The 25,507-nt window shown below is 43.5% G+C and overlaps 1 protein-coding gene across 9 annotated transcripts in view; it reads right to left on the bottom strand.

Moving 5' to 3' along the window:
- Positions 1 to 978: 978 nt before the first annotated feature.
- ZFAND6 (zinc finger AN1-type containing 6) overlaps positions 979 to 25,507 on the bottom strand; it is a 52,284-nt gene continuing 27,755 nt past the window's right edge. For 7 of the 9 annotated variants that reach the window (XM_019743459.2, XM_019743460.2, XM_019743461.2 and 4 more), the window contains 5 exons: positions 12,722 to 12,892; positions 11,446 to 11,554; positions 10,529 to 10,629; positions 3,401 to 3,514; positions 979 to 1,915 (listed from right to left, as the gene is read on the bottom strand). In XM_019743459.2, coding sequence (XP_019599018.1) covers positions 1,767 to 1,915; positions 3,401 to 3,514; positions 10,529 to 10,629; positions 11,446 to 11,554; positions 12,722 to 12,875 — 627 coding nt within the window. In that variant the 5' untranslated portion in view covers positions 12,876 to 12,892 and the 3' untranslated portion in view covers positions 979 to 1,766. Of the gene's footprint in view, positions 1,916 to 3,400; positions 3,515 to 10,528; positions 10,630 to 11,445; positions 11,555 to 12,721; positions 12,893 to 13,584; positions 13,701 to 24,701; positions 24,803 to 25,507 lie in introns of those variants that run through there. The other 2 variants (XM_019743458.2, XM_074318281.1) reach the window with 2 other exon arrangements.

The following is a 25,507-nucleotide window of genomic DNA, read 5'->3' as shown; positions in this document are numbered from 1 at the left end:
AGGCCATTTTTCAATCTTTCCCAATGTTTTTCTCCTGAAGGTTTTTCCTTGTGGCCAAAGAGACTTATTCTTTTCAACGGCTAAAGCTGCGGTATTTTCGACTGTGATAATGGAGCAATGAAGAACTTTCTGTCTTGACGTACACTGTTGGCCAGCATCTACAACGTAATTTTGAATATAAGCAGCCCTTTGTTTCTGACTTTAAAAGGGAATGAGTTTCCTTTTTTCAGAAGGTGCGTGCTTTTTGTTTGGTTGGTTTTACACAGAAACTATCAGCTTAAGAGAAATTCCTTTCTAGTAGTAATTTATCATCTTTTTAAAATCATGAATAGGTGCTGAACTCTATTAAATACTTTATCTGAATCTGTTGAGATGGTCATAATGGTTTCCTCTTATTTTGATCTTTAATGTGATACATTACATTTACAGATTTTAATACTAAGCCATCATTACAGGCCAAGATAGAACATACAATTAGTAAGTAAACAAATTCAAACCTAGAATTTTGTATTGTAAGATACTGCTTTCATCTGTTTTACATAGTATTTCATGTTTAAAAAGGGCTGGCTGCCAGGTAAGTTTGAAAACCAAAGGACAAATGGACTTTCCAGGGTCTTTCTAATCCCCAAGTCGCCAACTGCCTCGTTTGAGTTACGCTTTCAGTTTCTCTAATCCTACCCCAAAAAAGAAGCTTCTCCTAGATGCTAATTCGGTGTGACGGAGGGCAAGACAGAGATTCAGACAAGAACTACAAAGGACGCCGCCTAAGCGACAGAGAGAAGTTCTTGGCTTTGAAGAGATGCTGACATCTTCAACTCACAGGAATGTAAGATCACAATTTATTATCAGGAGATTAGTCATAGATAGATGTGAGACGAACAACAGTAGTCCTTTTACAAAATTAGTCAAGTAGAAACTACAGGACAAGGAGTCAAAATGAAGTACCAGAAGAATGACAGAGAAAAGGCAACACCTGGGGACACTGTGGTTTTCCTTTTTATTTAATCAAAGACTGGTGAATAAACATAAATACAGCACAAATTACTTCAGGTCATTCTTCATATTGTATACACACAGACGGGAGAACGTAATCTGAAAGAAAACTGCAGTCAGCAAAGAAATGCATACAGCTTTCCCTTTCCTCGCTCAAAAAAAAATTTAAAAACACACAAACTTAGAATCTCATCAGCACACACTCTCCTGTGACGAATGATTCAGACATAAATAGTGGGTGCAAAGAAACTATATGCTAACATATGTATAACCTTTGTTAATGAAAAAACAGAAGCAGCCATAATGATTAAGATACATTCAGTTACTGATAACTAGTTGTGCCCTAGAGGGCATTATCAAAAGAGAAATCGTGCTGCAGAGAAAAGCTATATATACATACACCATGAGAAAATAAACTGCAAGATTAACGCATGCATGTTTAATACTGGAAAAAAAATAAAAATCACAGCCCTCCAAAATTTCTCCACGTTTGTTATAAAAGCCCTCTGCACTCAACTAAAATTAAAATGATCTTAAAAGGATAATACTTGTAAAGTTTACTTAAAATCTTTTCAGCCACAGAAACTGCAATGGAAATAAATGTTCAGAGTCATTTTCAAAACAAAAACAAAAATCTATTCTTCTGATGACATGCATGATTAAAAGGTCTATGCAGGATACAATGCTCTACACTCCCAATGACTATAGGAAAAAAACCTCAAGTCAACTTTTAGTTTGCAGATGCTCAAAGGATTTTGTATTCCAGCAGGAATTCAAATCTTCTGGATCTTTTCACCAACAACTACCGGATTTTCTTTTCTGATTTTCTCAGCAGCATCAGCTTTGTAATTGTAAGAGCAATTGTGCACGTCTGAGTAACGGTGTACACCACAGTAAACATTTCCACAGCGGCATTCAAACCCTGCAAGTGGATAAATGCACATACCTGAGTTGGATGCAAGGGCGAGATATTAAGTTCCTTAGCATAATTAATGTCACACACACACATCATCACGCATTTGGGGGCAACAGGCCAAAGAATCATTCTTAAACAAGCCGTCTCACGACCTAAGATTCTCAAAAGTCACTAGCTGATCGCTTCATTTCTTGTACCAGGTTTGTGCCACAGCAAGTCATAACCACGTCTCTGCTCCAGTCTCCTCACCCATGACACAGCCACAATTACTTCCTATGAAAAACAGACTGCTACATTGAAACATTTCTCAAATCCAAATACTATGATGTGAAAATTAAGGGGAAATGGAGCACAGGAATCAATATTTTTAACACATGTATGATGTAAACTTCCTTTACCACATTTTAACTTGAAAAATGTGCTCTGTAACTTCATGATAATGAAGGAAAAATGAAGCCAACAGTAACACTAGACTGACTGACGGGACTGGATAGTCTGGGAGTGCCTGAGATTCAAACTTTCCTAAAACATAATTTTGCTCAAAATCTTACGTCCTCTTCTCTCAGCCCGTAAGTACCATTTTTATGCAGAGTATTTATTCAGCACACTGCGTGGCACACAGGAGACAGTAAGTGGTCACTCCTGAGAGCTGCAGCTGCTCCCCACCAATACCCATCCCATCCGCACGCTGATGGCCTGTCCGTGGGTCTGACAGCAGCACCCACACCCCGTGTGTGCTCTGCATACATAGTCTTCCCTGTTCCTGGGCCCGGAACGTGCCCATCCCCCTTCTCTGAGCTTTCCTTCAAGCTGCACTTTCCGGCTGAAATGTCCCAGACCATCAGTTACAGCTGCTACTCAGCTCTCAAGTTCCAGCTGAGTCGATCTGCCTTCATGGTACCTTCTCCTCAATGGGCCTCGTCTCCCCTTTTATCTAAATGCATCACTCCCGTCCCTGAATGGCCAACCCAATCTACCTGACGACACTTAGTGAACTTTCTCTGCTAAACGCCCAAGCAGCATTTCCAATACTTTTTCCTCCCCCTGACAGCCGTTGCAGTAGACAACATGCATTGATTACTGACTGGCGGCAGCGTGGGGCTCCGCCATACACGTTCTAACCACCGACCCTCACAGCAACCTACGATCAGCTCTTTACAAAGCACTTCGTAGCTTGCCCACTACTTAAATCCTCTCCTCGAAGGCAGCACCCACTTCTCTGCCCTTGCACAGCACCTGGCACACTGACCCGACTAGTCTAGCACTCAAAAACTCGGCTGGCATGAATTTTTAAAAGAAAAGCTACTCATTTCACTTTTAGGTACATAATTAAAGCTACTTTTATTCCTTGAAGAGAACCCATAAGCTGAAGCGTATCCAGGACTAGCTGTCACGCAAAGAGAAACCATCGTAACTGCAGCCAGTAACGGTACGAAAGCCACAGCCTGAAAACGCAATCCTAATGTTGAACCATTTGATTTCGGCCCTTACCAGTCAGTCCCACTTTCTTTCTGCACATGAAACAGCGATTCTTTTTCTGTTTTGGTTTTTCAAGAGACTTGCTTTGCTCTTCAGATGGCTGCTGTGCCGTCTCTGATACTGAAGCTGGCAAAGACAGGAAGGTGGCACAATTCAGTTATTCAGTAGGATTTGGTTATTTGGGCAGTCGTCATCCCCACCCCCACTGATCCGTTACTCAGAGGATAACTGAGGACTTTATTTATGTATTAGCATGGAAAGGCAGTCCCATAGTTTGTGTACTATGACCCCCTCTGGATTAAATATATGTATCTACACACACATGGAGAAAATCTAGAACATACACTAAAGGTTCACAGTGCTCTAGAAGGTGTTCTATTTCCTCATTTTTCTAATAGTTATGGGTTTGACCAATAAAAGGCACGTGTGTGTACACACACACGTACACACACACGTACACACACACACACACACACACTACTTGGGTATCCGAAGGGAGTGTGAAAATGGCCACACGCAAATTTCTAAATACTGGGGTCAGAAGTGTATAGATTTCTCAGAAAAAAAGGGGAAAAAGGCTGAAACCAAGATTCACTGGGATACTAAGTATGTTTAAAATTCTCAGAAATTTTAACATTTCAAATAAAATCTTTAAAACATTAGGAGTAAGGTAAATTGATCAAAATGTTATAATTCAGATAATAAATGGGTCCATTTAAGTAGTGAAACCAAATCGAGCTGCATGATTCCGGTCAGATCACTGTCCCTACTCCTAACTAATGTGGCCCGCTCCTGTCACTAACTGCTCTGCCCTCCTGGATGCTGTCACCGGCTCAGTGTAGAACATGACGGAGCAGACACGACACGGGTCTGGGGCAGTTTCTTAGCCTCTCCAATTCTGTGTCCTTCTTCTTGGGAAACCTACTGCTCAACCAACCAGGGGACTCTGCCGGGCCCGTTGGCCACACGCTTACAGCCAGTTCTAAAGGTCCTCGCTCCCCCTCACCGTCTTCTTTAAGGCTGAGCTCAGGCACCCCCCCCTCCAGGAAAGCCGTCCGATTACCTGTAACTCCCTGGGCACTGCACACACGCCCCGCTCCAGTCCCTGCTTCCCACGCTGTGTCAGTCGACCGCCCCCGTGGAAATGGAACGTGGGCCCTCCCATGTTTAGGTCCTCGGACGACCCCACACAGCCCAGGATAAAGCTCAGGCCCTTGCTGAGTTTGCTCAGCCTCCTTCCTCTAGCCTTGCCTCTCACCATTCCTGCTCGATGCTCCGTGCGTTGTTGTCTACCCCACAGCCAGCTCCCTTCCACCTCTGCTTCTGGAAAAGGCAGCCTTTCTCTGTGGAATACTTCTTCCACGGCCCCCTGGTCCCTTCGTTCACCTGGCCAACTCATTTGTCTTTCTTGTTTCAGCTTTCACCAACTCTCACTCCACTGCCTCCCCGACACCTGAGAAAGGGGACCCTACTGTGTGTCCAGCAGCACTCTGTACACTGTCACAGTCGCCTCTTTGACCTAAGCCGTCAGGGCAGGCGCCGGCTCTCTCACCGCTGTCATCGGTAACTGCTGAGCTGATGTCCTGCGGCGCTCATCTACCATATTTACGGCCCTGGTTCCCCTAATCACACCGCGGCCCGCGCAGGAGGGGTGCCACCTTACTCGGTGGGAATCTCCAGAGCCTCCAGAAAATAGCCGCTTCCTCAGATGCTACGTGAGATTTAAGACCAAAGCATGCCTTGTCCAACTGGACGTTATATAAAAGGAAACAACTCAACCTCTTACAATGGCCAAGGACCATCCTTATGGAACCTGAAGCCAAAATAAGGACAGCGTCCTGAGAACTGGGCAGTTTTCATATTCTGGGGTGAGAAGCGATTCACAGGCCACAGCCAGTGTTGCGTGCACGGGCCCCAAGGCTCTATTTGGGAGGCCCGGGCGAGGCCACTAAGGCTGGGAAACGAACTGCCCCGCGCCTGCTAACGCATTTGTCCTGGGAGTCCAACCAGACAGAGCACTGGCCACCCGCTCAGATGCTTCACCAGCAGCAGGCGGGACAATCAGTCTAACTCCCCACAAGGAGGATCGCATTCCAGAGGAACAGGCCCTCTGCTCTGCGTCCTGTAAAAAAAAGAGCAAAGTCCACAAATGCAACAGTGAGGACACACAGCTTAGCGTCCCCTCCGAGGCATGTGCACACACAGTGAAAAAGGAAAGTGAACGTCAGAGGCCATTATGGGTGAGAAACATGACCGTCCAGTGGGCACAGGGTCTACGCACTGGAACAGACGTCCTCCCTCAAAGAATCACGGCCAGTCTCCACTCAGGGACCACGGCGCACCTCCTGGGGTCGGGGGCTGTCCTGCTCCCCGTGCGCCTAGCGGACACAGAGCAGCGAGCACGGGTGCCCACAGTGACCCCGAGGGACTGCCTGTCCTCATATGCAGCATGGGGAGAGGCCAGATGGTCCTCAATTCCTCCTGGCTCGAAATGAGGAAATTATAACATTCACGAGGAAAGTAAGCCTGTGTGGGCGGCAGGGCCCGAAAGCAATGAGGCGCCTGTGTAACTGACACTCACCAGCGGCCACACTGAGGAGCAGACACGGCTAGAATTAATATATGTTGCCATTAAAAGGTGACCAACCTGAAACCATTCATGAAATCCTTCACTCTTTTCCAGTGCTAGGTCTTCAAAACCCAGTGTATACGTTCCACTTACAGTAAGTGTAACTGGCACATACATACCGCGCTTCCCCGAAAATAAGACCCAGCCGGACCATCAGCTCTAATGCGTCTTTTGGGGCAAAAATTAATATAAGACCAGTCTTATAACAACATAACATAACATAACATAACATAACATAACATAACATAACATAACATAACATAACATAACATAACATAACATAACATAACATAACATAACATAACATAACATAACATAACATAACATAACATAACAACATAACTCCAGGTCTTATATTAATTTGTGCTCCAAAAGCAACAGTAGAGCTGATGGTCCAGCTGGGCCTTATTTCCGGGGAAACACGGGAGGTACTTAAACATCTCCCTCCGGACTGGCCCCACTTCAGTGCTCAACAGCCACACGAGGCTACTGGACGCATCCCGCCCGACAGATGAGACGAGTTTCTGTGAGCAACCTTCTGGGGGCCAAAAACTGGTGACTGACTCTTCTTAACCCACAACTTTGTATTGTCTTAAACAAACAAGCAAGCAAGCAAGCAACTGCCCCTGGAAACAGCTCTCTTCCCTGACCATCCAGAACCAGCTGAGGGTTTTCCATGATCTGGCTCTAAGCCTTTCCCCACTTAGTTCCAACACACACTTGCCTGAACCAGCCACTCCAGCAACTGCTATTTCTCGCTGTGTATTTCCCAAATTTCGTGTTTTCCTCCCTGAATGCTTTTGCTCTCCCCTTTTCTTCTCCGGCTAAATGGTCCCTTCCCTGCACCCACGGCTCAGACGTGGACTCACACAATGGGAGGCTTCTGTACCTGGAGTCTTTCGGTTCGCAGGTTTTCCAAGCCTACCACCCACGTGGCGGCCTGTGCAGACAACTCCATTCCTTTTGATGGCCGAGTAGCACTCGTGTGCGCCCCACATCTGCGGCTGGCCGTGTGGGCTGCTCCCCGATCTCCATCGTTCTGAGTAACACTCTCATTCACACCCATGTGTGACTACCCACGTGGCTCGCTTCTGCAGCTGGTAGTGAGCTTTCAAACTGGCAACTGTTGGTTCTCTGCCAACTTGGTTCTACTTTCTCTAGACCGTTTTGGCTATTCTCACCCCCTCTTTCAAATCATAAGAAATCCTGACTTTTAATCCAAATAGCTTCTGAAATTAGTCCGGAGGGACTACTCCTGAGTGTTCCGAACCACCGATTCGACAATTCAGCTTTGTGTGGAGTCGGGAACCCTTGGTGTTAGAAAGCTCCCTGCCTTGTTCCCGACAACGACCCGGCTTTCCCAGAATGCTTCAGTCATGGGGCGCTTACCGCCTTCGCACATGATTTCATTCACCCCTGGGAAAGCTTCAGATTCTCTTATTCTCAGCCTCCTATAACTAACTCCCGAGTCACTGTGGCATCTGACTGCAGAGGAAGAGTATGCTTTGTAGTTTACAAGTCTCATTTCACCTCCAATATTTCACTGCCTTCTAACACCCTATAAAGGTGGACATGGTTATTATTCTCCTCTAAAATAAAGAAATTAAGGCTCAGAGAAATGGCGGTGTCAAGTCATGAAAACAGAACCTCTAAATTCAGTTCCACACTCTTCTTACTACAGTTGGTATCTCAGGGGCCGAGAGGTTCACCAAAGTGAAGTGTCTTGCTCAACACGAGAATTAGGACGGTTCAGAGAGCACTAACACTTACAAGTCTTTTTTCTCTTAAAGCTGGCTTCTGTAAACCGGACATTTGACATTCCCAAGTGACACTGTGCATTCATTAAATTAAAAATCACAACTAAACAATAAACACACTGTAAGATGCTAAATTCTCAGTTAAACATGAGAAAAATCCTTCAGAGCCATGAGGACAAAATGAAAGCAGTACCACCCACCTGGGGAGGGGGTGACAGATTGTAATTATAAGCAGAACACCTACAGAGAAAAAAAGCTCTTTCAAGGGCACTGTTCTGAAAATTCCAGTAAAAATATTAGGAAATTCTGGCCTGGACACACAGCTGCTACCCACGTACCCTCTTCATCTCGATGGTCTCCCTGCCTAACTAACTAAATTTCCCTGAGGGCTGCAAATGGAGCAGAAAGGAAGAAGACGGATACCGGGGTAGGTACCAAGTCAACGGATCCTACCCTGGGGACGGCAGGGCCTGGAGATGGTGACAGGAACACACATGTCCCCAAGTGTTTAGTGCAGAGACACTGGCTGAGTCAGGCACCTGGGTTCCAGTTCTGGCCCACGTGACCACTGGACTTGAGTTAAAAACTTTTCCTCTCTGTGCCTCGTTTCATCCATCTATTAAATAGGGGGAAAGACAGTCTCTGCGTTTGCTCCCACCAAACAGGAAAATCCCAAGTCCGTTCATGTTACGAAAGCAGGTGTCTCCATACAGATACACACATATCTGTGTGCATGAGTCTAGCTGGCGAAGATGCTTAATTCAACAGTATGTTTTTAAAAACTAGACTAAGAGGTTTTACACCTTGAAAACTAATCTTCTCAAACACAGATATAACATATGCCTGATTTTTCAAAGATTCTGCTATGCAGAAATTATAAATGCTAAGTTTGTTAAAGGTACTTAAAAGTTAATACTGGTTTGACCTGCAAGTCACTGAAAAAAGGAGTCTCTAAAATTTTAAAGCTCCCTACAGTTTCTCCTCCTATGGTATCAAGACCACCTTTTGCATTAATGTCCTCAGGGCTAGGCCCAGAAGAGTAGATTTTTCTCCCAACACCATGAATGGTACAAAAACACTTCCCAGGAAGACAGTTCGCCAACCTACAACCTTCATTCCTCGCCAGGCATCTCCAACAACGGCTACTGTCTCCTTAAGCAGACACGTGTTTGTGCTCCCAACATTCTACACTGTGGTCTCTTGTAGGACATAAACAACATCCTCGTGAGCCCAGCCTGTTTCCCTTCTTTCTTCTTCGCGCTCTCCTGAGAAGGGATCCTTGCTTCTTCCAATTCCCCCGTCATCTGGGGCCTGAAACTAACCAGAACCTAGAATTCTTTTTCTCCCCTTGCTGACTCACCGGCCTACTTGCTCCTCTTGATTTTAGCCTCTCCTTTTTCAGCCTGTGCCAAGGACTTCCAAATGTCAGGCATAATACTCATCACACATTTAAATACCTATTACCTGCCTGCGACCTCCAATTGAGCTCTTAGTTTTGAAATTTGATTACTTCCAACTTACTGTACCTAACACCTTCCCTGACCATACTGCTTCTCTCTCAGCCTCCCTGTCTTCACCACACCATTGCCACTGTCATCAAACTGAAAGCTTTAATACCACCCTTGTCTTATTTCCCATGTGCAATGGACAACCAAATATTGGGACTTTTTCTATACCTACTTTTTAAAAATATCCCTCATCTCTGTCCTTCCCTTAAGCATTTCTATTTAACTAAAAAATTATTCACTTATAATATTTATGAATTTGTAATAAATAATATGTTGAGTGGATTAGAATACTTACATTGGCCAGAGAGTATTATTTTCTTGCTATTGCAAAATCTGCAAATGGGCAAATTATGCCAATCATTTGTTGGGCATGAAATCAGAGCAAGGGAACTAGCAAGCTTAACTAAATTTAAATGTTCGCAAACTTCAGCTAAGACTACCAGATGTATCTGTCATCAGCGTGTGAACACCATATACAATGGAAGGTTTCACTGGCCAGGGCGGCTTTGGTCTCTAAGCCACGCCACAGGCAAAACGACACTGCTCATCCTTGGCCCTGCCTTTCCCGAGGCTCTGTCTTCAATTAACACTGTGTGTGCACACACTGGTAGAATGTCACTCATTCAGCATTCATTTAACAAATGCCTCCTCTGCTGCCTCTGCCCACTAAGAAAGCCTTCGTACACACTGTGAAGTCCTCCTAGGTCACGTGGATCCGCACGGTGGGGGCATAAAGAGTGTGGGCAAGAAGAGAGGCACCTCTGTGAACACAAGTAACTGAATGTGACTCGTGCTTTAGATCACAGGTGGGAAAGCGGGGGGCTGCCAGTCAGGTTAGATAGTCTCCTGGAGGGCGGTCAAAAAGAAGAGACCCCCCCCCCTCCAAGCCAGCAGCCCCAGTCTGCATGGAGAGGCAATGTTATTTAGAATAAACTGGCCAAAATAGTAAAAGAAAATACCATACTACCACCACTCGGTCACTTATATTTCTCAAACTAAATACATTTTCAAATTTCGATGTTTACGCTAATGACACAATTATACACCAGTGGGAAATGGAAATGGCTCCCAACATTTCAGTCAAATACGTGAGGATATAAAATATTCTGCTCAAAAAGAAAACAAATATAAAAATAATGTATTTTAGGCAGGTAAGTTTTCAAATATATGCACCTAGGATAGTGCCTGACTTATAACACTCAAAAGTTAAATAAAAGACAAAATATAAGCTAGTTCATATGCAAACCTTGCAGGTCTTCTGTTTCAGGTATTGCTTTGTCCACAGATGTACTGTCCACTTGGGAAGATGCTACCGATTCTGATAAAAGTGACTGATTTGATACAGGGCTAGAAAAGCAAAAACATTTTGATTTCAAAAGATCACCTCTGTGCACAAATAGCAACCAAAGTGATACAATAAGAGTTCAACATAGCTAAGTAGATTATTAAGAGAAGAATTAACACAAAAATACCTTTTATGTAACTTAAAGACAACCATAGAGTTTGAAACTTTGACCAATTACCAGAAATTTATTGCTTTGGAAATAAAGCAACAGGGTGTATGCTTATACGTGAATTCACGCCATGAAAACAAGCGTGAGAAAGACGTGCATAGAAACCCCAATACGGAGTTTTATATGATACAGCGGCATAAAAGGAACTGAACACCTCCCGGCACGAACTGGAAAAAGAAACTCCCCAGTAGAAACTTACCATTTGTTTCCCACTAGAATAAGAGTGAAACAAATGTTTCTGTATTTTCAGGCTTCTAAATGGTGTGACTTCAAAGTTAAAAAGAAAAAGGACACTACAATACAAATAAATGTGAGTACCACATCATGATTTAAAACAAAGAGAATGTGTGACAAGACTAGTTTTTAATACAAAATACTAACACTTGCAGACTAGGACTATGACTAGAAGAACTTAACACGCCTCCAAAGGACTTCAGTGGCTGAGTCAGGATAGATGAGGAGGAGGAATAAAGGAAAAGCTGTGTGAAAAGGAAATCTGAGACTTAAAAGACGACCTACAAAAACAATAAGAAGCCTTTTCTAATGAGTCAGTACAATGTGACTTTACATAGTTTTCATTGATCACACATGGAATATACTCGCTACCTTCCATTCGCTTGCTAAACCCAGCTCCGAGAGCACGCCTTACCTTGGCTGCACAGATGAAGATGTAGAGTCTAACGCTGACTGAGCTTCTGGGACACAGCCTTCTGTGCACTGAACTGGTAAAGACTCAGACAGACTACTGACAGAAGTCGCTGTAACAGGACCACATTTCAGATTAGTGATTCTGTACTCTGGCCAGTCCAACACCTTATCTAAAAAAATCAAGATCAATTTTCCACAAAATATAGTATATTAATTTTGTTTTATTGTATAATATGTTGGTTCATCACTTTTAGCTACAATTTTTCAATACTATAGTTTTCCAATGAAAATACATTAATTTAACCGCAAAGGAAACCATTGTACATATTAATGAACTAAAATCCTGTTTCTTAGGACTGAACACCACCAGCCCCTTAAACTCCCAAACATCTTCCAAGTTCAGTGCACAAATGAGACAATTTAGTGCTCAGCACATTAGGTTACGTAATTTTCCTCTGTTCTTCATATGGTAGAAATTCAGATGGTGATTTCATTTTAAAAACAACAATTTATATTGCTTTGATCTTAGAGAGGTTTGCACTAAATGGTTCTCTCTTTTGGTTTGAACGTGAAGCAATGACCAGAAAAATACAAAGTTTTAAATGAACTAAGTAAGAGCCTGCACGGTCATCAATCGCAAAAACATATGCACTTCAGCATTAGCCTAGAGGGATACTCTTAACACTTGACTTTCGCGAAGCTTCTGCTCAGAAGTCTCATGATCCTTCTAACACAACTATTGAAACAAAAGCCCACCTCAGTTCCAGAACCCTCTGACTGAAAAAGGCATCAAGAACTCAAGTGAACTGGGGTACAGCACCCCTTACTCTGAGTCTAACTTCTCCACCTGTCTTTCTTGGGAGGGGGGTCAGACTTTCTCTAAAGTCGGCTACGTTATCTGCACCCCATTCTTTCCTTCTACAACTATCCAGAATTCAGAAGTGGTCCAAGATCACAGCACCCAGGTCCTCTTGGAGCCCTCACTGCCTCACCTTGCTCTCCAAGGTAGCCCCATATACGGGAGGTATGCCTCGGCTTTACTAAGCACGTGGAGTTCCGCAGCGGTGACTGGAATGGAGCCGAGGGGCTGTTTTCAATGGGCAAAGACTCGCAGCCTCTTTCCCGACCACTGATAATCACGGTGTAATGAGAAATTGTACTCATATGACTGCAGTAATCCAAGTACAATGTGACAGCAGAAAAGGGTTCTGGGTCCGTTGTGCTATCCAAGTGCATCTCTATTACGAATACCGCCATGTTTTAACACAAGTACTTACCAGGTGGGCTTATTCTACCATTGCTACTGTTCTGTCTTTGAAGATGTTCTTTGTAGCATACGGAACACATGCCGTTTGTGCGAGGGTTTCCATAAAATCCGCAGCCAGTGGAGCAGAGCATAGGCACTTGGCTGTGATTCGTTTCCTGAGCCATGTTCCTCTGTTGCACACCTGAAATCCACAGAGAAGTCGCAAAAAAATCAGGCCCACACTGCAGCCAGACATGATCCCAACCTGCTTTCCCTAACAAAGAAAAGCCCACACATACTCCCACATGAACCACTCTATGCCACTGTCTCAAGACCTAGGGTCAAGGTGGAGAGAGGAAAAATAAACAACAAGAGGACACGAACTGAATTGGGATCGCCACCCACTCCACACAAGCAGGTCTGCACGGGCCGGGAGAGTATAAAGAACTAGAGAAAGATCTGTTCAGAGGACGCCACACCATTCGGTGGCAAGGAAACCCTTCAAGTCTAGTTCAGTTTGCACTCCCAGTAATAAGAAATATAAGTTGTGCTGTATGTTATACTATTAATTTCTAAACACTTAAACTCTTGTTCAAAGTTCATGTTTTAACTTGTATAATTGATTCTGTTTAAAAAGCATTTCACATAATATCAACGCTGGTGAAGACAGGGAAAAATGGGCAGAATGCTGTTGAAATGAGAAACTGGTTCAATCTTTTCGGAAAGCAATGTAGCACTTCACCTTAAGAGCCTTGTAAAAGATGGCCCTTTGAACCACTCATTCTCCCATAGGGGTGGGTCGTCAATAGAACAACTAGGTTATAATCAGAAAAGAGAACAGGCACCGTATGAAATGCATATACAAAATGTTGCTAATTAGGACAAAAACAGCACCTGTTAATCATCAGAAAGGACAGGGGAGGACACAGAAAGCGTGGCGAAGCTCGTGGTGATTCTTCTTCTGATCTGTACTTTTAAAATCCTCTTAAATGAAGATACTATTCGCCTCACTGGGAACAAAAAATTTTTTTAAGTATTTAAATTTTAAAAACTATCAGGGCAGAGGACTGTGTGGGAACCCCAGGAAGGCAATAATCAATCACAGCAGATGGAGAACCCCACGTGCCGCTTCTCCCACAAAGCAAGTGGGTCTTTGGCGTGAGGAACATGACAGAAGGTAGTAACAGGCTCTTATGAAAACCCCCAATGCAACGAAGGTGTGTGTGCATTTAGGACGAGGCCGTGTTCCTGGAGCCTGAGAGACGAGGCTGACACAGGAGGACAGTGCTTTGCCTTGGAGAGTCCTTGGGCTGACAATGAAGGAAAGCATTCCCATTACCGAGAATAGATTTTTCCCCATACTTAAACCATCAGAAAAGACAGCTGCGGGGTTGGGGGTAGAGTATCTAATGCAGATTTCAGAACCAAGAGCAGTAATGCACTTGACTAGATTACAAAACAAAGCAGCAAGCTCATCATTTGCCTTTAAAAAGAAATGTCCTAAAACTGTTGAGGATATTTAGACCTTTGTCCTAGGAATACAGTTTGGGATTCTGACAAATATCTTTCTTACGGCATGATGGCAAGTCATTTCAGGACCCAATCTTTGCTGCTCTGCTATATATTCACATATGCATACATACGTACATACATACATACGTACATGCATACATACATATAAATCACTTTAGGTACCCCCCACCCCCTCCTGCAGTTCTGTAAATATGTACTCGTATCAAATGAAAAAGTAACCATGAGAAAGAAAAGCTATTGACATATTCTCGATGGGGGGGGGGTACTATGCTCCTGAGGGACAATGTTTGGCTGCTTTTGGCATCAGGGTAGTGGCTCAAGGTCATGTCCATAGCTGATGGGATTGAATGCAGGGCGCCTGGCTCCAAAGTCCATGGTCTAAACCTGTGGTTCTCCCAGTGTGCGCCAGGACCCCAGGGAGGTCGGGACTGTCTCCATAAGATGCTAAATATTACTAGTTATGCGGCCTTCTCACCACGCTGGTCCGGGCAAAAGCAATGGGGTAAGACACGTGGGACCTCACCAAGGTGCCAACCCCAGACACACAATGGCGCCCAAGGGTAATACTGGGGGGTTCCTTCTCACCACTCACAGTAAAGAATTTTATTAGATCTTGACTGTGAGCACACACGTCTCGTTAGTATTTTGTGTGATAAAGTGGAAATATGCATAAAGCATTTCTACTTTGTACAGAGCGACGATGACTGAAGAAACAGCACGGTGGGTAGCTGTTTGAGTTGCAAGCTGACCAATTCATCTTTTTCACAGAACATGTGTTTTATTTTGAAGAAGACTGACAAACTCTGGCTATTCAGACTAGAGTATAGGGCAGACATTTTCTCAAAAATGAACAAAGTGAGCCTGTCACTTCAAGAAAAACAACGAACAGTATTTACGGCCAAGGACAGCATTTATGTGAAAAGAAGCTTGACAAGTATCTCCAATTTTTAGAGTTTCTGTTAAGACCAGTGGTGATATTAATGGCACGTGAGTAGCGGGCACCGTATCAATGTTTGGAAGATCTGTGTAAGTCAGGAAACCAATATTTTCCAAGTGACCGATGTATAATAGCACACAACTATTCATGAGCAAAAGATCCATTCAAAGTGAAAGACAGACCAATGAATTTTTGAAGTAACGGGACAAAAAGTCTTTATATAGTTTGAGACTCTACATTCAACTATCCCTTTAAGAAACCACAATTTGTCAAGTTTTGGTGTAATACCAAAGAACAACTTCTATTACCTGAAAGCGTTATTGAAATACTTCTTCCTTTTCCAACTACATACAGTATTAACACTGACATTTCTTTGTAACGTTTTAACAGATTGATTAGAGACCCGATTATGAGAATCTTGCTGTTTGCTGTTAAGCCAGACCTTAGAGACCGGCAAAACAATGCCCCTTTCTCACTGAACCATTTTGCTGTGGGAGGAATGATTATTTTTCATAAAATATTTTGAAGTAAGTTATTAAATATTTTGTCATTTTTCTCAGCTTTCACTTGTAATATGATAAATATCGCTAGGTATACCCCACATAAACAAGCTCTTCAGGGGACTCGATAATTTCAGAGCATATAAAGGTCCTGAAACTACAAGTTTTGAGAATCCACTGCTGTAAACCATGCATCCTCACAGCCGGCAGTACTGTATCACCTCAAGGGGCCAGACACTGATTCTTTAGGGGAAGGGAGCACTGAAAAAGCCTTACTCGTTACGTATAAAACACATATACGTCATCAATAAACACACAATATATCTGTGAAATTAAAATTTTACAGAGGAGAGTGTGCAATTAGGAAGAAACTCTTTTAAAAGGCTCCTTAAGAGGGCAATAAAGAAACAAAGATTGGGAAACACGGTGCCAAACGACATTAAAATGATGTAAGAGAAGAATTAGAGGAACTTTTAGTACGTGACTGGCAATCACACACACCCCAAAAAGGTAAATATTTTATTTCTACATAAAAGTAAATAGTCACAGACTAAAAGTACAATAAGACCACCAAGCTGTTATATAATCACAATACCTGTACAGTTTAAGATTAAAATTCAAAAACATGTAACACTGGCAATTTCCCAAAGCCAAACTGCCGCAAGTTAACAATGATTTTCAAAGTCAAGAGTTTTCTTATAAAAAATGAGTATCCTGGCAGATAAAATGCTTAAAGTATTTCACAGGTTACTTAGAAAGGAAAAAAAGGAGTCAACTTTATTTATTCATCTTTAGGCCACAAAATGTACTTTCCACGAAGATTCAGAAAAAGACCCAAACCACAAAAGGGCATTTTAGTTTATGTGGATGTGTCCTGGCAGAGGTGGGGTAGCTGTGGAGAAATCGCAAGTTCTACCTCATTTTCAGCAGGCCAAACAATCTGCAGGGCCCATTAGCCAGTCTGGCATTTGGGAAGAAAGAGGGAAGAGAATGAAAGGCAGAAAAATTTCTTAACTGTTACACTGTGGGCTTATAAGGCTACAAATCCAAGGAGGTAAAGGAGATTACCAGACATAAACAGAAAAAAATGATTAGCACGGTATAAAAAAAAAAAAAGTCTATGATCTGCAGAGAATTCAGAAAATGTGATTTCTGACCCTTTATTATCAATCACAGCAGATGGAGAACCCCACGTGCCGCTTCTCCCACAAAGCAAGTGGGTCTTTGGCGTGAGGAACATGACAGAAGGTAGTAACAGGCTCTTATGAAAACCCCCAATGCAACGAAGGTGTGTGTGCATTTAGGACGAGGCCGTGTTCCTGGAGCCTGAGAGACGAGGCTGACACAGGAGGACAGTGCTTTGCCTTGGAGAGTCCTTGGGCTGACAATGAAGGAAAGCATTCCCATTACCGAGAATAGATTTTTCCCCATACTTAAACCATCAGAAAAGACAGCTGCGGGGTTGGGGGTAGAGTATCTAATGCAGATTTCAGAACCAAGAGCAGTAATGCACTTGACTAGATTACAAAACAAAGCAGCAAGCTCATCATTTGCCTTTAAAAAGAAATGTCCTAAAACTGTTGAGGATATTTAGACCTTTGTCCTAGGAATACAGTTTGGGATTCTGACAAATATCTTTCTTATGGCATGATGGCAAGTCATTTCAGGACCCAATCTTTGCTGCTCTGCTATATATTCACATATGCATACATACGTACATACATACATATGTACATACATACATACGTACATGCATACATACATATAAATCACTTTAGGTACCCCCCACCCCCTCCTGCAGTTCTGTAAATATGTACTCGTATCAAATGAAAAAGTAACCATGAGAAAGAAAAGCTATTGACATATTCTCGATGGGGGGGGGGGGGTACTATGCTCCTGAGGGACAATGTTTGGCTGCTTTTGGCATCAGGGTAGTGGCTCAAGGTCATGTCCATAGCTGATGGGATTGAATGCAGGGCGCCTGGCTCCAAAGTCCATGGTCTAAACCTGTGGTTCTCCCAGTGTGCGCCAGGACCCCAGGGAGGTCGGGACTGTCTCCATAAGATGCTAAATATTACTAGTTATGCGGCCTTCTCACCACGCTGGTCCGGGCAAAAGCAATGGGGTAAGACACGTGGGACCTTACCAAGGTGCCAACCCCAGACAGACAATGGCGCCCAAGGGTAATACTGGGGGGTTCCTTCTCACCACTCACAGTAAAGGAATTTTATTAGATCTTGACTGTGAGCACACACGTCTCGTTAGTATTTTGTGTGATAAAGTGGAAATATGCATAAAGCATTTCTACTTTGTACAGAGCGACGATGACTGAAGAAACAGCACGGTGGGTAGCTGTTTGAGTTGCAAGCTGACCAATTCATCTTTTTCACAGAACATGTGTTTTATTTTGAAGAAGACTGACAAACTCTGGCTATTCAGACTAGAGTATAGGGCAGACATTTTCTCAAAAATGAACAAAGTGAGCCTGTCACTTCAAGAAAAACAACGAACAGTATTTACGGCCAAGGACAGCATTTATGTGAAAAGAAGCTTGACAAGTATCTCCAATTTTTAGAGTTTCTGTTAAGACCAGTGGTGATATTAATGGCACGTGAGTAGCGGGCACCGTATCAATGTTTGGAAGATCTGTGTAAGTCAGGAAACCAATATTTTCCAAGTGACCGATGTATAATAGCACACAACTATTCATGAGCAAAAGATCCATTCAAAGTGAAAGACAGACCAATGAATTTTTGAAGTAACGGGACAAAAAGTCTTTATATAGTTTGAGACTCTACATTCAACTATCCCTTTAAGAAACCACAATTTGTCAAGTTTTGGTGTAATACCAAAGAACAACTTCTATTACCTGAAAGCGTTATTGAAATACTTCTTCCTTTTCCAACTACATACAGTATTAACACTGACATTTCTTTGTAACGTTTTAACAGATTGATTAGAGACCCGATTATGAGAATCTTGCTGTTTGCTGTTAAGCCAGACCTTAGAGACCGGCAAAACAATGCCCCTTTCTCACTGAACCATTTTGCTGTGGGAGGAATGATTATTTTTCATAAAATATTTTGAAGTAAGTTATTAAATATTTTGTCATTTTTCTCAGCTTTCACTTGTAATATGATAAATATCGCTAGGTATACCCCACATAAACAAGCTCTTCAGGGGACTCGATAATTTCAGAGCATATAAAGGTCCTGAAACTACAAGTTTTGAGAATCCACTGCTGTAAACCATGCATCCTCACAGCCGGCAGTACTGTATCACCTCAAGGGGCCAGACACTGATTCTTTAGGGGAAGGGAGCACTGAAAAAGCCTTACTCGTTACGTATAAAACACATATACGTCATCAATAAACACACAATATATCTGTGAAATTAAAATTTTACAGAGGAGAGTGTGCAATTAGGAAGAAACTCTTTTAAAAGGCTCCTTAAGAGGGCAATAAAGAAACAAAGATTGGGAAACACGGTGCCAAACGACATTAAAATGATGTAAGAGAAGAATTAGAGGAACTTTTAGTACGTGACTGGCAATCACACACACCCCAAAAAGGTAAATATTTTATTTCTACATAAAAGTAAATAGTCACAGACTAAAAGTACAATAAGACCACCAAGCTGTTATAGAATCACAATACCTGTACAGTTTAAGATTAAAATTCAAAAACATGTAACACTGGCAATTTCCCAAAGCCAAACTGCCGCAAGTTAACAATGATTTTCAAAGTCAAGAGTTTTCTTATAAAAAATGAGTATCCTGGCAGATAAAATGCTTAAAGTATTTCACAGGTTACTTAGAAAGGAAAAAAAGGAGTCAACTTTATTTATTCATCTTTAGGCCACAAAATGTACTTTCCACGAAGATTCAGAAAAAGACCCAAACCACAAAAGGGCATTTCAGTTTATGTGGATGTGTCCTGGCAGAGGTGGGGTAGCTGTGGAGAAATCGCAAGTTCTACCTCATTTTCAGCAGGCCAAACAATCTGCAGGGCCCATTAGCCAGTCTGGCATTTGGGAAGAAAGAGGGAAGAGAATGAAAGGCAGAAAAATTTCTTAACTGTTACACTGTGGGCTTATAAGGCTACAAATCCAAGGAGGTAAAGGAGATTACCAGACATAAACAGAAAAAAATGATTAGCACGGTATAAAAAAAAAAAAAAAGTCTATGATCTGCAGAGAATTCAGAAAATGTGATTTCTGACCCTTTATTATTTAAACATTCATAATCAAAACCACAACCCACCACCCTCGCATGCTTGGACAGTACTCAAGAGTTCTTCAGAGCTTACTATGGGCCAAGGGCTGTTTTTATTGCTTTATTTACATTATCTCATTAAACTCTCTCCAGGACCCTGTGACATTGGTGCTACTGATATCCCCACTTTAAAAATGAGGAAACAGATATTCAGACTTAATAACCTGCCCAAGGTCACGTATCTAGTAAGCAGCCAGGTCTTTTTCTTTACCTAAAAAACAAAGGGAATGACTTTCAAACTCCATCCTGTCCCTACCAAACCTCTAACTTTGTAAGTACACATCAGTGCTTATCCTTTTCATTTAAAGATAATTTAAAATTTCATTCATTTGTTATTCAACCTGAAGCTATTATGCAGCTTTAATTAGCTTAACCAAGCTCTTGAGAAAATGTGTTTTCCTTTCAGTCCTTTTACCTAAGAAATTCTCATTAGCATAAAAAATTCAAGATCAAATATTTTTAGGCTGCAAAGAACATTCATTACCAATAATTAAAATTCTAACAGAACAGCAATGCATGAATACAATGCAGAATCCATTCTGACTGCAAATACATGCCAATTAAACTTACTTCCCCTGCTTCGTTCCCCAGACTTAAGTCACCAAGTTCCAGTAATTTTCATTTCTTTCCCATTCCAGTTCTGATTCTCATCACTTCACACGTGGGTTACTTGAGCAGTTTTTCCTTTCTGTTTTACGGCTCTTCTTCTCCATCCATTTATTTAAATTCTCCTAAAACACCCAGTTCTTGTCACGTTACTTCTGTTTCAGTTATTGTCTAATTGCCCAGAAAGGACTACCTGACCTAGCAGTCATTCTCTACATAATTCACCCCAACCAACCCAATTTCCCTGCAAAGTATTTGTGTGAAAAGAACGGGCTTGGGGTCGGAGCGGCATTCGTTTGAATCCCAGCTTTGCCTTTATTACCTGTAAGAGCTTGGACATGTCGTGAAACTTCTCTGTCTCAACTCCCTACGAGGGAGCTTGCGTCTTGATCTAACCAGATGAGATACGATGCTGCCCATAGGAGCATCTAAATAGTGCCTGGCAAAGGGCAGAAACCCAGTAACTGCTCTTCCGAAAAGTAAAGTCCTTTGCTCCCATCTGATTGAAGCAAATCGTGCTCGTTGCTGGGAACGAGCCTCTAAGCTCACAGGGCGACTTCCTTTGGAAATGCTGTGCCTGTAACAACCCTACCTGTTTCACCATCAGCTTCAATTCTGTTTCTTCGGAGCCTGTTCTGTCGGCCCTCCTCGACCCTCGGCTCTGCTCCTAAAGCAGCTCTGTGCCACCCCTTTGGGGGCACCTCAGCTTATTGTTGTTACTCTAGAGCTTTCCAAGTATACACGTCACTTCTCAGCAAAACTGTACATTTCTAGTTTAAATCCCCTTTACGCCTAATATGAATCCCACACAACATTTTGTTGAATAACACATTTCATGATTGCTACAAGTATTCATGGCAGGCAAAAAATGGTTCTTTTCCATTGAGAAGGGGAGAACCTTGACTGATAAAAACCGTTTCACGCTCAGTAGTCACATACTCACACTGGGACATTCAGCAGGAAGGACCAGTAGCCCAAGCCAGTTATAACACACACACATTTCATTCCATTGCTTTTCTCCCTCCTTCTGAAAGACGCCGTGTGTGGTGAGCCAGCAAATATTAAATTTTATTTTTTAATTAGTGGTTAGTATTCAAAAACGGGGAAGTGGTCACACAAAAATCGCAGACTTCTAGCTTTGCTTGAAAAACAACAAGACCTGACAACAGTGGACTCATGTTCCCAGAACTAAAACCCACCAGCTGGGACCCCTCTTAGAGCCTGCACTCCCCAATTTGGGGCCACCCTCACTTTTAGTTACCTGACCGGTCTTATATTATAAGCAGCGGTTTTTAATTCCTAGGTTAAGACCTATGACCTCTGCAATCTGGGATCTTTACTATTAATTTCAGGAGAAGAAAAAAACATATACCACATGTTGAGTCAAATAAGAATGCACACGAAACTCTGAACTAGCGGTGCAAGCACAGGGTGGTAAGACCAGCTTTCCCTGTACCTCCTGCCTTGGAGCCACTCAGCGTTGGCCAGTCTTTGCAACTGTCTCAAGTGGCGGTTTCCAGAAGAGAGCGAAGTAGGACTTGAGGTACATGCCCCTGTAATGTCTTTAACAAGAAGTGATCAGAACGGAATGCTCATCCTGGCCTCGGTGCCTGATGTGAGGACGGCCTGGGCGCACACGCGCTTCCCCTGAGTTCTGAGCATTTCCATCTACCAGCTAGCACGTGGGCAAAATGCGTGTGTTCTGGGCGGCGAGGACCTTTGCAGCGATGACAAAAAACCCAGGAGACTGAGAAAGCAAACAGGCGAGAAGGTATGATGTGCTCTAAAGCACGTGGGACGACTGCACCTGACGCTGATAACAGCACAGGGACTTGGACAGGGCCCCGATGGTCTTGAGGGCGCTTTGTCGTCCCCTCTGTGCAGCCGTCCCCAGGACCCTACGGCAAGATGTCTTTCCTGCTGTGGCTTGGGCTGGAAGACAAAAGGCGTGAGGCATCTGGCCACCATGAAAACAACATTTTCAGGGACACTACGTGTCTTTCCCAGCAAATGATTCCTTCGTCTTTTCCGACATACTAAGGTATATAAAGATAAGAGACCCCAAAGTTAATTCTAGTAAATACAAACCTCACTTTCCCATTACTGCTCTAAGGAAAGTTTTCATTGACCGGTATGACAAATCTCACAAAAACAGGCCACCGTATTGTTTGCAGCTGAACACGACGGGTTTTAGGGAAACTGACGGGCATCCCATCTCGATGGCCCTCATTTATTCCGTCTGCCCAGCGATGTTTAAACCAGGGGGTGACAAACTTTTCTGGAAACGACCACACAGTATTTCAGGCTTCACAGGCCACACGGTCTAATCCAACCATTCACCTCTGTTGTGGCCGCACAGGCAGCTCTAGACAACATGCAGACAAATGAGCAGGGCTGTGTTCCCATAAAACTATTTGTGTCCCTGAAGTTTGACTTCCACAGAACTTCCAGAGCACGAAACGCTCCTCTTCTGATACTTTCCCCCAAACGCTTTGCCCGTGGGCTGAACAAAAACAGACGCTAAGCCCTAAGCCGGCCAACCTCTGGATTACACAAGGAAGCGACCTGAAGCGTCACGACAGGTGATGCGGGCGGGCTGGGGACACAAGAGGCCCAAGCACACTGGTAACTGCAGGATTCTCCAACCCAAAGCTGAGGGCAACGTGCAAGTCGGATTTGCTCTTGCTGAGCCTCATCCATCACAGTTACGTGTCTGCTCATCACCAATAAGGGGAGGAGAGGAGAAGCGGCAAGACTCATTTCATACACATCTCTATCCCCAGATATGATTTCTGTGCTGCTGTGGCTAGAAAAAGGATAGACCCGTCTCTATCTAGTGCAGTTTTCTACTCACCAAGACTAAATCCAAGGTGTCTTAAAAATTGTAAGATCACTCCATAACTGACCTGGGAAGATACCTGCATTCCTGAAGCTGACAGTCTGCGTCTGCCTGGTATGCAATCTGTCTTCACTTATCTCAATCTTAATTTACTATTAAATTACACCTATGTTGTCTGTCTTCCCTATACTGAAATGTGACCTCTAATGGCAGGAATTTTGTCCATTTTTGTCTACTGATGCTTAAAATAATGCTTGGCACACAGGAGGCCAGCATTTGCTGAATGCAAGCATGAAACGGCCCTGCACCTTGCCAGCACGCAACCAGTATAAGCCACATATTTACTCCAAGTCAAGAAGCTGGAACAGACTCTTTTAAAGGAAACGGAATCTGCTATAGAGAGGAGATCTGGGTGGGCCAGGAGGTGCCGCTACACAGTCGGGGGGTTTGTTCACTGAACAAGATGCCTCAGGCTCTCAGCTGTTGGGTGTCTGTTCCAATTCAGGCCACTCAGAGAGTGGTTCACCGAGCAGCTTGCCTAGTTAAGCAGACCAGACATAGGCCTTTTATAAGTGAAATTAACTTAAGAGTTAATTTCAAGTTCTCCAACTGGCCCACGTTCCACGCCGGTGCCTTAAGAATCAGATGCCCTAAGAATAGTTGTTCATGTACAAAGCAACCCAATACCCTTTTCTCACAAAGGGGGAAAGGCCACTCAAATTTTCCCAGTGGTTTCCACATTCACGGACTTCCGTTCACTTTTCTTCTCAAAAAGACTAACAAAATAAGATCTACACATGCGAGACCCATATTCACAACCCTCTTTTTAATCCCTCCTCTTTGGCCTGAAGGAGTTCATTACAATTCAAACATGCAGACTTTGCTGCACCTGCCCGCCCGCCCCCTTAAGGAATCTCCTGTCCTAAGGCAAGTGTCCCATTGTCCCCAGGACACGGCTCCCTCATTTCCTCCATCTAATATGGTCATTCTCCACATTGCAGTCCCTTCTGGTCCCCTGAAATGCTGTACAACGCTTTTTATGCAGGTAACTGGCTTTACTATTTAATTTTATTTAACAATATTTACGTAGTGTTTTATGTGCCAAGCACTTTATAAATATCACCTCCTTTACCCCTCGTAACAATCCTATGAAACAGGTATTATCATGTCCTCATTTCACAGACGAGGCACCTGAGGCATGGAGAGGGCAAGTGCACTGCTGCAGGTGCCACAGCGAGTACTAGGTGATGGAGCTGAGCGCCACCCTGGGCAATCCGGCTGGAGTCCACGCTCCTTTATAAACCTGCAGTTCCCAAAGCCTACCTGTGGACCCTGGTGGCCCCCAGACCTGTCCGGAGGCCCAGGTCAAAACCACTGTCATAAAGACAAGAACGCGTTTCTGGCCTTTCCACGGAGCTGGCGGCGTGAGAGCAACGCAGGGCAGAACAGCTGGTGCCTCGGCACGAATCACGGCAGCCGCCCCCACCTGTGCTAGTCAGTCACCGCCGTCTCCACACACACACTTATACTCTCACGCACGCACTTATACTCACACTCACATTCACAAACACTTACATATTCACACACTTATACTCACATGCACACACACTTACATATTCACACAACTCACGCGGGCGCGCGCACACACACACTCTCACACACACAGCCGCCTGCAACGTGACTCTTCTTCCTGAAACAATAACACGATAAACTTGATTAAACCTTGGTGCTGCTCCTACTCAGTGCAGCTGTCCTGTGACCTATTCCGGGCACTGGCACCCACAGTGGATGCTTCCTCACTCGAGTTTCCTATCCACACGCCCCAAACTGAGCCCACCTCTGGACAGATCTGGGCACACAGCTCCTCGTCAGTGTCCTATTTCAGGGAACGGCCTGCCAAGGAAACACACCACACAAATTCAGAGGTCAAGAACTGAACTGACAGCTGCTAGTCACAATCAAAGTCGCCCTTCACCGTGAACTGAAATGGGAACAACGAACGAACAACAGGGTCTGGAAGGAGAGTGATGTAAACGAGAAACCCTATTAAATACAGAGAACGATTTTTTAGTTATTCCCAGTGCTCCAGGTTTTGGGCCCAACGGCAAGTAACTGAGGCTTGGGTGCCA

The sequence above is a fragment of the Rhinolophus sinicus genome, linkage group LG13 (assembly GCF_036562045.2).
Source record: "Rhinolophus sinicus isolate RSC01 linkage group LG13, ASM3656204v1, whole genome shotgun sequence".
NCBI lineage: Eukaryota > Metazoa > Chordata > Mammalia > Chiroptera > Rhinolophidae > Rhinolophus > Rhinolophus sinicus.
Note: the sequence above shows the minus strand (reverse complement) of the source record. Positions and strands in the feature narration are given on the sequence as shown.